This window comes from Martes martes, assembly GCF_963455335.1.
Source record: "Martes martes genome assembly, chromosome: 5".
NCBI lineage: Eukaryota > Metazoa > Chordata > Mammalia > Carnivora > Mustelidae > Martes > Martes martes.
In genome coordinates, this window is record NC_137892.1 from 154,296,195 (window position 1) to 154,311,400 (window position 15,206).

The 15,206-nt window shown below is 46.6% G+C and overlaps 1 protein-coding gene across 1 annotated transcript in view; it reads right to left on the reverse strand.

The window, feature by feature from the left end:
* Positions 1–15,206, reverse strand: part of TRIO (trio Rho guanine nucleotide exchange factor) — a gene marked incomplete at its 5' end in the record, with an annotated part of 348,026 nt that overhangs the window by 115,670 nt on the left and 217,150 nt on the right. The window contains 6 exons of the mRNA XM_080803936.1: positions 2,628–2,743; positions 6,249–6,363; positions 9,723–9,872; positions 10,343–10,534; positions 12,217–12,336; positions 14,364–14,530. Of these exons, the coding sequence (XP_080660062.1) occupies positions 2,628–2,743; positions 6,249–6,363; positions 9,723–9,872; positions 10,343–10,534; positions 12,217–12,336; positions 14,364–14,530 (860 nt within the window). The remainder of the gene's footprint in view (positions 1–2,627; positions 2,744–6,248; positions 6,364–9,722; positions 9,873–10,342; positions 10,535–12,216; positions 12,337–14,363; positions 14,531–15,206) is intronic.

A 15,206-nucleotide genomic window follows, 5' to 3' on the forward strand; every position in this document is an offset into this window, starting at 1 on the left:
GGGAACCCTCTTACACTGTTGGCGGGAATGCAAGTTGGTGTAGTCACTCTGGAAAACAGTGTGGAGATTCCTTAAGAAATTAAAAATAGAGCTACCCTATGACCCTGTAATTATACTACTGGGTATTTACCCCAAAGATACAGATATAGTGGAAAGAAGGGCCATCTGTACCCCAATGTTCATTGCAGCAACGGCCACAGTCACCAAACTGTGGAAAGAGCCAAGATTCCCTTCAACAGACAAATGGATAAAAAAGATATGGTCCATATATACTATGGAGTATTATGCCTCCATCAGAAAGGATGAATACCCAACTTTTGTATCAACATGGACAGGACTGGAAGAGATTATGCTGAGTGAAATAAGTCAAGCAGAGAAAGTCAATTATCATATGGTTTCACTTACTTGTGGAGCATAAGGAATAACACGGAGGACACTGGGAGATGGAGAGGAGAAGGGAGTTGGGAGAAATCGGAGGGGGAGACAAAGCATGAGAGACTGTGGACTCTGAGAAACACACTGAGGGGTTTGGAGGGGAGGGAGTGGGGGGTTGGGTGAGCCTGGTGGTGGGTATTGTGGAGGGCACGTATTGCAAGGAGCACTGGGTGTGGTACATAAACAGTGAATCTTGGAACACTGCAAAAAAATGAAAAAGAAAAGATGAAGGGGCTTGGGGGACACACCCCATAAGATGAGGGGGCCTAGGGGACACCCACAGAAGAGGAGGGGGGACAGGGTTTCATGAGTCCAGTTCTGGTCTCAGTAAGGCCAAAGTAGACACCAAGGAGGCAGCTGGGATTTCTAAGTCTGCAGACCCGAAGCAGGGGTCAGTTAGGGCTGGGAGGTACCAGCAGAGGAGGTCAGAAGATAGGAAACAGAAATAAGAGCCAGCCCCAGACAGCCTGGGAGAATGCCAGCGTTCCACAGCGGAGAGCCTGGGAAGAGCACTGAGGAGGCCAGAGGTGCCTGGGAAGTCCAAGGGCCAGGACTCGCCCCCAGAGCCGGGGTCTGAATCACCACTCTGCATTCCTGCCAGTTAAGCTCAGGGTGCGAGCATCAGCGGGGGCCTCCAGAACTGGGGTTATAAATAAGCAATTTCAGTGCAGGACTGTGAGCACAGTACAGAACAGAACCCAACGGGCTTGCAATGGCCTACACTTCCAGATTTCATTTTGGGCAAATGAGCTGACTTTAGGAAAAAGCAACAACACATTCCATTGTTTTTCTCTATTAAAATAATTATTTACAATTGTGTTCTCTGTAGCTGAAAGACTGCTAGTCTTTCGACAGAGAAACAATAAAGAGACATATGAGAAGAGATTATGAGACAATCTCTAATTAGAAACAAAATCAGGCCTCGTAAGTCTGAGATACGGTTGAACTGTCATTAAATAAAATGTGTTTAAACACTGAAAAATGCTGCTGGCCACTTCTGTTGGGACTCTAACTAGTTCTGGTAACATCAGCCGAGATGAGGGAAGGGCTGAGGCTGGTGCCAGGTCTACCGTCCAGGAGCTCCAGCTTACCAGCCTCGGGGGAACTAAGCCGTTCTGAGCACCTCACTGCCCACCTGAAACCAACACTGACCAAATCGAAAATATTCTCCCTAAGTGGGAAACTGTGCCGAGGAAAATTTAATCTTCCTTGAGCGAAAAGATTTAACTGAATGCCTACTCTGTGGCAGACACAGGTGAAATGAGAAGACTGTCCATGTCTGATACAGTGACCAGGGACCCACAGCACTGAAGAGGCCCCAGTGACTTTAAGCTCCCCGAAATGCAGAACACGAGATGGCTCACGCAGGTGTTCTGCGAGCGAGCCTTCTGCCCTCCGTGCCCTCCAGACTCTCCACATTCTGGACCAACAGCTTACGGATTCCCATGCTACCATTAATGCCAAGAAGTGCCAGGAATCGCAGTTCACGTTAGGGGTCACATACACTTTACCCTAAAATGATCTTCCACGACTAACCATACTGGTGGAAGCACTTATCCCAAAATGACTTCAGAAGACGGAAACTCTAGCCTTATCTTTCTCCTTATTTTTTTAAGTAGGCTCTACACCCACCATGCGTCTTGAACTCATGACCCTGAGGTCAGGAGTCCAGTGTTCTACTAAGTGAACCAGCCTGATGCTCCACAAACACACCCTCTTGAGGTCTCTGAATTAGTGAACTGCATGAACGTTTTTTTACTCTACTGTATCCTTAGAAATTCTGAAACATTTCTTACCTAATTTTAGCTCAAGTTATCTAAAGAACAAAATTTTATCTTGAAAATATAATTACAGCAAAAAACAACAACAATAACAAAAAACCGCCACCCACTGTAGTATTTCTACAAGTACAAAACCTAGATTCCACAACAATTTTTGAATCATTGTCATAATTAGGACTTGTACCTGGTGGTCTTATGTCCAAGCTAATGGCAGCAGAGGCCGGCTGTGTGACACACTTCCTGAGGGCCCAAATCACATTTTTACAGGGTAGGGGTTTTTTTTTCATGACAAATTTATTTAAAAGGCATGACTGTTTTGATCATTTGAAAGTGGTTTTCAAAATGGCTGACGTGTCAAGAGCCACCCAGTGGAGGCCGGAGAGCACGGGGGAGCCCGGTGTAATAACCGACCTGCTTGGCACTTCGTTCAAAGACCACGTACTGCTGGCACTGGTCTAGCCGTCTCTTTCTCATGGTCCAATAATGCAATACCCTGTTCTCCCGTTGGAAGAGTTCATTCAAGATATCTAAGAGAGCAAAAACAAAGATGTATGTTGGTACTTACAAGCAGTGGAAACACTTGCAAAATCCCATCCAATGTTATTTAAAGACTTTATGCAAATGTCAGTGCAAGACAGAGTATTAGATTAAGAGCCACACAGCTTGCTCTCCCCATGTTCTCAGTGAGCGTGTCCACCAGACCTCTCCTTCTGCTCTTACCCCAATCTGTTATCTTATGATTGAGGTCACTAGAAACTGAAGGCTGACATCCAATATCTCGCGTTATCTGGACAAGTGGGACAAGGTATGGCATCCCCTTCAGGGGCAATCTGACAATGGCTGGAAAAACTTCGGTAGTAGGTAATTTATTCAACAACATTAAAACCTTCTTGTAGAAGTTATTTAGTATATAGGATCTATATCATAATGGTGAAGTACTAGAAGAAAACAGTTTTTTTTCTTCTTCTCCTTTTTTTTTAAATAAAGACAAAAACAAAATATAAACCATTAGGAGAAGCAAGGACATGATGCAAAGAAGCATGGAGCCAGAAAGGCCAAAAAACCCCGATTACATAAACACTGTAAATGTCATAGATAAGGAAGAACCACCATAACAGTATGGCACCAATAAAAAGCAAGTTAAAATTATTGGAAAAATATGACACAGACCAAATGTACTTGCTAGTCAAAGTACAGATGTACCTGCTAGTCAGGAAAAAGATGAAAGGTCCATTAGAAAAATGAGCAAAGTGTAAAAAGATTTTATTTATTTTTATTTTTAGATTTCATTTATTTATTTGAGAGAGTGATCGTGCAAGAGAGTGTGAGCGCAAGCAGGTGGAGGGGCAGAGGGAGAGGGAGAAGCAGAATCTCCGCTGAGCAGGGAGCCCTACATGGAGCTCGATCCCAGGACCCTGGGATCATGACCTGAGCCTAAGGCAGACACTTAACTGACTAAGCCACCCGGGTGCCCCGAGCAAAGCATATAAACGTGAAGTTCGTAACATGGCCACTAAATATACAGAAACACGTTTAACCTCACTCAAACAATGAGACCATACCTGCACCCTTTTCCTGCAAGCACTGGGGCTATCCAGCGCTGGCAGCATGGGGGAAGAGGAACACGCACGGGTGACCTCGTATTACTGAAGGGAAACAGCACCCCTCCTGCAGCAGGCACTCTGGCAATAGGTGGCGTCATCGGAAGTGTACACACCTTTGAACCAGCAATTTATCCTTCAGATGTACGTTGCTTACACAAGCCGTATGTACTCGGGTGCATGAACATGAAGGCACTGTTTGGAAAAACTGGCAGTGATGTCTGAGCCCAACTAGGGGACAGGTTAAGCCAACTATGAAATCATTATACTGGACATTAGATATCCATATGATAGAGCAGATCTTTAAAGTCTGATATAGACAGAGGACTAAAATACATTATTATTAAGTAGACTCGACACCCAGTGTTGGAGCCCAACCTGAGGCTTGAACTTACCACCCTGAGATCAAGACCTGAGCTGAGATCAAGAGTTAGACGCTTAACATGAACCTGTGAGGATTTATGTGGCAGCTCGGTGGTCATGCTCCATTATCTTTACTGAGAAAGTAAACTAATGTAGTGACACAAATTAAGACTTTGAAGTTTGAGGCTAGTCAAAAAATTAAGCTACCACTTAAATAAAAATATCACATGTGAAAACTAACATGAGCCAATGGGTCTTTTCCAGGCTCTTCTTTCTACAGTCCATGCCTGGGGCCCGACTGATTTGGGGTGAGTAAGCGGCCAGGCAGAGCGCTGAGCACCCCCACCAGGAATGGGACAGGAAACCCCCTGGGGCTTCCTCATGCACCTGAAGGATTGTCTGGGGTCCTGGGATGCGGTCTCTTCCGGCACCATCACCCTTACGTGGATTTACTGCACTGCCCCACATGTAAATCTTTTGTCCCCAAGTGCCCAATGAGAGAAACAGGACATTTTGTTTTTAGCTCTTCAGAGCATCCAGAATGGTAACACACAGCAGCAAACACAGTGGCCACCCAGTAAGTATGCACGTGGGACACACACTCCTCACACACGCACACATCCCTCGGACTGGTACAACCTGGTAAGGATCATAACATCTGCGATCAGAGAAAGATGAGTACGACCAACAACCAAAGGCAATACTGATGGAGGAGAGAAAGGCAGTGACGGTTATATGAAATGAGCCAAATAAACTGATTACCAGTGCAAGTAACTTGCTGAAAAGTGGCAGTGTTAGTCACTCATCTCCCCAAGAGAGAAGCCCGCCGAGTAATACAGATGACTCTCCTCTGTAGAGCGCTGGGGACTCTACCAGTGTGACATTTTTCTGTGACACCTCTGACAGATGAATCCAGATGAACAAGGAGGGAATATAAGGTACAAAAGTTTCTGCCCATTGTATGGGTTTAAAAAGTGAGATGAATCATCTGTTAATGGGTTATGAAACCCAACTCTGAGTGCTCAGGCTGTGGGGCCAGGTTCCTCCTCTGTTTACTGCCAGCCTCTGAAGCCCCCCGTGAGGACGGCAGGGGCCTCAATGTCAAGACTGTTTCAAACTCTTAATCATTTTTCTGAGGATCTATTTCCATGTCATCTTAATTGTATTTGTAAAAACAACAACAACAAACTATGATTAAATCTAAGTTAGAGAACACCTACATGTATTTTCACTGTTAAGTACTCAGTCAAAATTCTGAAGTAAAAACCCTCAGTCCCCCTCGCTTCTATCCATACTGATCCTATTAACAGTTTAGTACCAAATTTTCCCAGATCAGCTTCTACGCACTTACATTATATATATGCACACATAAAAACATAGCTTTACAGACTTTTACACTCAAATGATACCAAAAGGTATATTTGGCAATTTGATTTTATTAATGCTTTAAGTATATAAAATCGGTAATACCTTCCAGCAAAAACTTTGGTGTATACTTTCCTGACTTGAACTTTTAAAAGTATTTGACTATAGATAAATTCTGGTTTTCCTTTTCCCCCAATTTACAGTATTTTCCCTGGCTTGCACAAAATAGTCCATGCTAATAAATGTCGTGCTGCATTTTGTCCCTGCTTAGACTCTTCAACTTTATTCAACAAAGTATCAATCTGTATCATTTGCTTCATATTTTATTATTAAACAAAGGTAACTGGCAAGAATGTTAATATGAAACAGACATTTAAAATGAAGCCCTGGGTGGCTCAGTCCGTTAAGCAGTTAAGCGGCTGCCTTTGTTTGGCTCAGGTCATGATTCCAGGGTCCTGAGGTCAAGCCCCACATCAGGCTCCCTGCTCAGTGGGGAGTCTGCTTCTCCCTCTCCCTCTGCCGCTCCCCCGGCTTGTGCTTGTGCTCTCTCACGTGCGCTCTCTCAAATAAGTAAATAAAATTTAAAAATTAAAATAAAAACATAAAAACAAATAAAACGAAGCCCTGGATGTCAGGACTTAGAACACATCTTGCCGATCTCCTCGTACTGCTCGCCAGTAGAATGACTCGTAGCGGTACTCACTTTTTACTTGTTGTTCAGGGGCTTTGATATGTGTCACCATTCCTGGCATGTTCACACTGTTCCTGTGCAGGTATTTCAGGAAGACATCTGCATTCCTTCTAGCAAGTGTGCAAGCCTAAGAGATACATGGAGGACAGCGTGTTGATAACATGACTTAGACAAGCATGTGTTTTAAGTACATATGGATGACAACATCATACAGCTCTAATGAATGTCTTTACCTAAAACATTCATCGGGCCAACCTGTGGTTTGGAGAGTACATAGGTTATATCCTCTTTCAATTAAAAAAAATATCTGTCTTGGACCTTTTGCTCTGATGAAGTCAGCTGCTGTGTTGGGCGCTGCCCTACGGAGAGGCGCATGGGGCAGGGGACCGAGAGCAGCTGCTGGCAGGCAGTGGGAGAAGCTGGAGGCCTTCTCCTGCCAGGCCTTGAGCTGACCACATCTCCCAGGCAACACCCTGACTACAGCCTTGGGAGAAACCTTGAGTCAGAGCACCCAGCTAAGCTGTGCCCGGATTTCTAGAAAGGGCAGACAGTATTTTCAGCTTTCCAAGTCATACATTCTCTGTCTCCCTGTTGCAAGTACTGAACCCAACCACTGTGGAGGGAAGCACCCACGGGCAGCATGGAGATGAGGAGAGCAGACAGATTCACCTCTCAGGTGCTTAGACTGCCAACCCCTGGCATGAGCCATCAGTCTGGGGGTGCCTTGATTTGTGGTGTTACTATGGCAATAGATAACTGGTGGATTCCACATTTATAAGCCAAATAAGTTAATTTCGTTAATGTATTTTAAAAAAACAAGAGGAAAAATATTCTTAACTATATTTGAGTTGGAAATATCTTATCTATTTCCTGTCTCCTCTCTGGAGTTACTCTTTCTTCCAGAAGCTCTGTCTCCTCTTTCAGATACAGGGTATTTAGGCCACAATCTGGACAAGACACAGGGAGCTCATTGTTTCTGGGTGGTCACTGTTCCAAGGCCTTTGCAGTAGATGGAGTTGGGACAGTTTTTAATTAAGAGAAGAATGTATCATGAGTCTCCACAGATTAGCCTGAAATCAGCTGCATTCCAAACAGTGAGGAAGCGGCAGCAGACGACTGTGGTTATGCGAGGAGGACATCAGAGCCAACCTGACTGGAAGGAGCTTCCATGAATGGGATGAGTTGAGTATAAAAGGATAAATGACTGCAATTGATCAAAATACACCAAATATCTTAAAATCCGGGAAGACAGAACAAAAACTAATCCTATGTAGAGGTTGCCAGGGCAAACAGCTCATTATTCTGAAAATGATAAGCAAATGGAAAGATTCAAGCACTCAGCCTGCCTTTTCTGGACACAATCTTGAGAGTAACCAAATAGCTAAGGAGGGAATAATTCTAGCTCATCAAGGCAGAAGAAGATAGAATCTCACCATTCTGCAACTCCTAATGCAGCATGATCACCCCAGGGTACGAGGCCCATCAGGTAAATGCAGACAGAGAAGCACATGATGGATGAACAGACTCCGCACGTCTGAAGCACTGGGAAGCCCTCGTACCACACAGACACAAAGAGAAGCGACCTCGTGTGCCTCTTGATGGAATGCCGGGTACGCTGAGCACACGCGCACACACTCACACTCCAACCTGAATCCAAATGAGGCTCTCAACAGAACACACTTAGAGAATCCAGGATGGTGCAAAATGACTCCCCAGGATGCAATTATGGAAATCCAGAGTGAGAGAAACGCTACAGCCTGAGTGACTTACTTCTTCAGCTAATAGGTAATAATAAAAGAGGGGCTGGTATTTAGATTAAAAGAGGTTTCAGAAATATGTCACTACAGTCAACAGGCAGACCATGTTTGAATCCTGATTAAAACCACATATAAAAGACAATATTGGTCAATTTGAACCAATTGAATTCAACTGGTCAATTGAAATGGGAAATTTGAACACTGTTGGATTTTGTATAAGAGATACTGTTAATTTCCAGGATCTGATAATGATATTGTGGTTATGTTTTAGAAAGACAGAATTTACTATTTAGATACATACTCAAGTATTTACAAATAAAATGATGTAACATCTAGAATTTAAAGTAGCCCAGGGAAGGTGGGTATGTGTCCAGGTGCTGATACTTACTGACGCTGGGTGAGGACCCAGGAGTTTGTTACTTGTTCTATTTTCGTATGTATCTTTAAACTTTCATAGTGAAAAGTTTAAAGATATCCAATACACAGACACTACTGAACCTAGCTGAGTTAAGGAATGTGAACAGGCCAGTGAGTATTTTGTTTTATAATTTTATTTAAGTATCTGTCTTACTTAGACTACGGAGTATTTAATTCTGCTTTATTCTGAATGGACTGCAGAGAAAGAGAGGTAACTTATGAGGGTTCCAACGGAAATGTCCTCACGGTGACGGGCATTTCATAAACGTAACGAGCAAGGAAACGTAAGGCCCGAGCTTTCAAATCCCCTTTGAAATGGTTCAGCTGGAGGCTGAGGGAGTCACCGCCGCTTTCCCACCCTGATCTGCTGCAAAGAAAGTCACGTGATGGAAGCTCAAAACAAATGACCAGATAGAGTTTTCTAAGAGTTACAATCTGTTCTCCCAGACTAAACAGTAACTCTGTCAGGACAGACATCACCTTCGGGATGGAAACAGAAACTATTAAATGTAACAGGAAATGGGGTCAAAACGCCAAAGCAAAACTCAATAAAGTGACAATGAAAAGCACACACCGCACCTATTTTTAAAGGTCTGAGTGATGACAGGCAGAGCCTTAGAAGATTGTCAAGAGTGAAAGAATGCATCACAGAAACATGGAAATGTTGCCCAATGTTTTAAGCACTTTTTAGAACATTTGGGTGCTTTAGGTACACACATGACAAAGGCAACTAGAGAAACTCCTCATTTAAAGCTTCTCAGAGTCCAGACTTCCAGCCAGGCCTAAATGGGATTATGTTTCTTTTGCAGGAAACGCTTCCTGAACAAGTATTAGTAACTAATCCTGTATACCACAAGAGCTGTTCCTGCTTTGGGTCTACTCTGCACTGGGTTCAGGCTTTATTCCTAAAAAGGCTGAATTTCCAAAGGAAGATTCTTTTAAGCTATAGGTATCTCTGTCTCACCGAATCTGTCAATCTCTGCTCAGAACCATCTGGTGTTCCGATGTCCACCTATGCCCTATTCACAAGGGTTTCCAACTCTCTGGGAAAACTAGGGAGTGTAAATCAGAAATGAAAGATTTTAAGACTTTCTCTGACCAACTAGCCCAGGGCTGATGCAACGTCACACAGGGGAAAGGTGCAGGTGTGGGGAGCCCCCGTGGGACGTGGAGGCGGCCACGCGCCTGGTGCATGGAGACATCTGTGGTTCTCTGACAGACAGTCCAGACCCTGCTGCCTTCAGGCAAACCCTCTCACGTCTGTGTCCCCTTTTCAGGGAGGCACCAGCACCCCAAAGGGCCGCCTCCGTACCTTCAGGAATGCTTCCTTTTGCTCCAGATGCTTGCTGATCATTGGGGTGACGTGGTCCGTCTCTGAGTTGGGGCCCAGCTTGTCGGCTCCTCCACACCAGTCCTCTTCTCTCTTGTACTCCTGCTCCAGGCTCTCAAGGACACTGCAGACCTGTGAGCAGAGGAGTCGCAGGCTCAGAACAGGCCGGTCAGGCACAGATCGGCATCTCTGGTACATGTTGTTGGTCATGCTCTGGGGACAAAGGTGTTGGCCTGGGGACCAAGACCACTGGAAGGAACCATGGGCTCCGTCTTACGCGAGGACAAAAGCAGGGGACAAAGTAGGCAGGGCTTTCAGAACAAGAACCAAATAAAAACAGAATTCCTGGTCTCTCTCTGGTGTGTTTCAGGCTATGTATTTAAATGAGAGGAAAACGGAGGTCTTCTCAGCTCCTTTCCAGCCTATTACTCTTTGATTCCTAAGGTAAGCGATAATCCTTCTACTTCTAGAATGCTCTTCCCTGCCTGCAGTTGAACTGACCGGCTTAGTAATGACTGAGGAGTTGACGGAGCTGTCTGATAAAACAAAGCTCGACATAAAAGGCTGGTCCGGAGCCCAGGGCGCAGGACCTGGCTCCTCACCTGCTCTGAGGTTTTGTAGAAGGCGACGGACGCGTTCACGAGCTTGAGGCGGTCTTCCATCTTGAGCATGAGCTGCTGCCAGTGGGAGGCCACCTTCTCGGCGCAGTCCCGGATCATGTCCATGTCGTAGTGATTGGCCTGCAGCATGGCTTCTGCCTTCTGCTGCACCTGCAGGGCGCTCTGGTGCGTTTTCTAAGGAGACAGAAAGGAGAAGGGACGCTTACTTAACTGGGCTGCCGTGCATTTACTGGAAAGGAACAGGGAAGGCTGCCGTGGTACCGCTCCTCCTGTTTTTATAGAAACAACTTCCCTTAATACTCATTAGGACACTTCCACAAACACAGCAGACTGCTCGGTCAAAAAAAAAAGAAGAAGTAGAAGTTGTTTTCATACTTTTCATGCCTAACAACGATTGCATTTATATTTAAATTACTTAACGAAGATGAAATGCATTATGATATTCCAGAATGGGTCCCCGACGTGGGGTTCTCAGCTTGAGAAATAGCAGAGAAAAGCCTTTATAGCCAATTCTCTGAAAAAGCTGCTGAAATGTTCCAAGTTTATCCTTCCTATGGAGCTTCCTTATAACCGCAGCTAGAGGCACACAGACACGTGGAGGAAAAGGTGGCCACACTGAATGTCTTTCTCATTTTTACCTTAAACTTTATACTTGAGTAAAAAGTTTCCAAGAACTATAGACCTTTAAAAAGAGAGAGAGAGAGAGAAACATAATTCAAAGCCAGGAATGAGCTAAGGGTATGCTCTGGAGGCTCATGCCATATTAAAATATCAAAATAACATCAGAAACCCAGTAGGAATGCCTGCTTGTGGACGTTCGCTAGAAGATTCCGCGAGGGACTGACAGGTCAGATTCTCCCAAAGAAGAATCACAGCACCAGACAGAAGAGCAGTCAGGGGGAGTACATGGGTCTCTGCGGACACAGAGTAGTTTTCTTTTTCTATTTTTTTTTTTTAGCCACAGCAAAATTTTGCATTTTACTGGAAAGGCACTAAATGACCCCACAAAAGATTATATGCAATATGACCAATGCTATCCTTCACCCAGACACACTGACATGTATTAGCAACTTAATTATTAGAAAACACTAGGCATAGCATATAGTTTTCAGAAGATGCCCAGAGTCTGGGCTTCAGGAAGAAGTGTTAGGGGTGCCTGGGTGGCTCAGTGGGTTAAACCCTCTGCCTTCGGCTTGGGTCGTGATCCCAGGGTCCTGGGATCGAGCCCCGCATCGAGCCCCACATCGGGCTCTCTGCTCAGCAGGGAGCCCGCTTCCTCCTCTCTCTCTGCCTGCCTCTCTGCCTACTTGTGATTTCTATCTGTCATATAAATAAATAAACAAACAAACCGGAAGAAGTGTTAGTATGTGTCTATTGGTCCTGAGTAGTTGAAAATACGTCAATCTTGAAAATAAATTGACGGTATTTTCTGTGGCTTTTTTTCTCTATGTATGTAATAAGTAATCTGTAATCAAATGCTCTTTTTCCCATTACCTTGAGACTACCTACCATAATTAACTCCCCCCTCCCCCAAAACACAACAAATAATTAATTCATATGCTGTGACAGTGAATCTGAGCTGGCCTGGACCTGGCCTGGCACTGACCCCACGAAGGTGAGGACTGCTGCTTGGAACCAGGGTCGAGGAGTTCTGTGGACAGTGCTGTTTATTGGTGATGCGCACTGCTCTGCTCTGTCCAGGAGCATGTGTACAAGACCAGCAAACGTAAAGCCCCTCAGCCCAGCCCCAGCTCGGGTTCTCAGGTGCAGGTGCTCCTGACAGCGGGAGGCTCAGCAGACCAGGAAGGAGGAGGGAGGTGGGAGGCGGGAGGAGGGAGGTGAGCCAGCATCCCTACCTCGATGGCGTGCTGGAACTGCTCGTGCTCTCTCTGCAGCTGCTCCGCCTCTTGTAACGAGCTGGCTGTGATGAGTCCAGCGTTCAGCATCGACTCTCCGTTGCGGATCCAGCCCAGCACCTGAAACACGAGACGGGGACCTCCAAGCATCGGCCCCCCACGGGGGATCCCCCTGTGGGACAGCAGGGACATGAGCCACGCGGACAAGGTGCTCAAGCTGCTCACGTCAGCTGTGAAGCACGGGTTTCCTTATGACCCCTCTGCCGGCAGCCTGACGTCATTCCACGGTATCCGATCCTGAGTGCTGCATTTTAAAATTAAATCAGTTCTCTTACAGCTTCAAATGCTGAAGAGGTGAGGAGTCAGGCGGATTGTGATTATTGGTCCACAGGTCAAAATGGATTATGAATGACCTATTAGAATATCTACTACCACAAACAGTTCCCTGAAAATGGGGCGCCCGGGGCTCAGTCGGTTCAGCGACTGCCTTCGGCTCAGGTCACGATCCCAGGGCCCTGGGATCGAGCCCCACATCGGGCTCCCTGCTCAGCGGGGAGTCTGCTCCTCCCTCTCCTTCTGCCCCTCCACTCCTGCATTCACGCGCACGCTCTAAGTAAATAAATAAAATCTTTAAAAAGACACTAAATAATTCCCTGATAATCAAGAAAAATATTTTTCATTCCTTTTTAAATAAACATGCAAAATTAGCAAACTGCTTAATAAGGGAACTGTTTTATTTCACCAACATATTTTCCAATTTAGTGCCAGTGCTAAACAGCCCGCTAACCGAAGAGCGGATGCCGCGGAGCTCTGAGGCTCAGGGTCGCCCCCTGGGATTCTCAGCATCACACACCAACAAGAGCATCCCAACTGTGGCAGCCACGGGACTATGGAAGGTCACCGTGGGTAGTTATTTGTGGCACAGACCGCTGCTTACCTACCCAATACCTACTTCTCCTCATCTCCTGTCTCAGAGCCCTGACTCAGGGCGGTGGGGAGCGGAGGTTAAAATAAAGCCACTTCACTGCCCCACCATCATCGCTTCGTTACAGTCAGGACGCTCTCTCCAGCTACCGAGATCAGCGCCATCGCCTCTGGGCAGCGTGTGAACATGCTTCTTCTCTGAGGCAAGTGCTGCTTCCTCCCGGTTATGTCCTTCCTCGCCTGCTTTCTGGGAAGTGCCGGGGAGCTGGGGCTACAGCAGCCGCTTGACAGCTTGTCGCCTGCGTATCTGCCTGACCTGTCCTGTGGCCACGCGGACGCCAGTCAGTAATTTCTGAGCACCACTTTTAGACTGTTACAGGCGAATGCAATTCCTCATGGATAGTTTATCCCTTTGTTTCTCAGACACACTGTTTTGTTTTTAGCAAGAAGGAACATTTTATTAACTGGTCTTTAAAAGGCAGGTAACCATACCTCATCTCACCACATGGGAGACCAGCAGGTGCTCCTTAAAGCTCTCCAGTGTGACGGCGTATCTGCTGGAGTGTGGGTGCTGCCCACTTAGGGTCCACACCTGCTCACACTCCAGAGGTCCCTTATCCCCCTGCTCAACCTAACGCACGCTTTTCTGTGTCTCCACCAGAATCCCAGAAAGCCCTACTTTCCCTGTATCACAGCGGGAGGTGTGGTTTCTCTGCTCATGAGATAAAATGTCACGTACACGCAGAGTGTGTGCAGGAATCCTATCGGCCAGGAGCCAGGAGCAGCCCCTCACCAATGTTCCATTCTGGCCACGCTCTCTGAGATAGGGCAGTCGAGCAGGCTGGCCGCAGAAGACAACCCCAGCCCTCTCTGGCCTGTGACCCCATCCAGACTGAAAACAGCCAATCTTGCAGAACAGTCCTACAGTTATTTAGCTGAGAAGCAACATGCTCAGTTTCAACAAGAGACCATGAAGGACAAAACAAGCTAAGCAGACGTTCCCTTCCGGTGATCCACCTGCTGGGCAGGGAAGGTCTCCCACTGCAAAGGAAGCACACGGTCCAGGCGGTCCAGGCACTGGCTGCGTCCTCGCCCCCGAGCTGTGGCCGTACCGGGATTCACACCATGCCTCCAACAGCTGTGCTCTGTGTCCCAGGTGGCCAGGAGGTCCCTCCCGGGAGGGCTGGTCGCGCAGGGCCCCTTGTGGCCGGCAGCCGGCTTACCTGCTTCACTTCGGCCTGCAGATGGCGAAGCTGCACGCACTGCTCCAGGTGCTTCCGATGCTGTTCCGCTGCCACGTCCAGCTCCTGCTGCTTCTCGTGGAGGAACTCCAACAGGTCCTGGACCCGAGTGGCCATGTCCACATCTCGATCGCAAAGCAGCTCCACGCCTGAGGACAGTGAAGGGAGAGCGCAGAGGTCGACGGGCACATCTGCCGCTCTTCAGCCGCGCACGACACACACTGCACTTTTGTGATTATCTGCCCAGCCTGGACCAGGCCTGTAACCTTGAAAGCCAAGTTCAAGGAAGGCGGAGTGCGCAGAGGAGTGTTTACATGTGCATGTGAAGGGGTCTGCAAGAATGCATCTGATGTGTTCCAAAGCAAAACGTAATGCAGAGCCAATCAAACCAGACCCATCTCCCATCAATCTGTTTCTGCAGCGGTAACTGGGCACTCCAGCCCCTTGGCTTTACCAATGAGCGAACTTGGGCTTGTTTTTGCTGTACCTCCACTGGCACCCAGCTCACTCTTCAGGAAGCATTTAATCTGATTTGTGTAAAATGAGTAACAGAGCAGCAGGTTGCTGCTAAGTTTCAAGCACTAGGCCCATCTTTCTACATTTCTGAGCCTAGAGTGACATCTGCTGGTAAAACATCAACTAAGACAGAAAATTAAGAATGTGAACACTCTTTTGAGATTCCCATTTCACTCATGGATGTACAACCGGAGTTCACGCTCCCTGAGACGACAGGCAAGAGTAACAAGGGTAAGGACACTCATCGTAATGTTACACGTGATCACAGTATGTGGAAATAAAACGGCAAAATGTTCCTTCTGAAGAGCC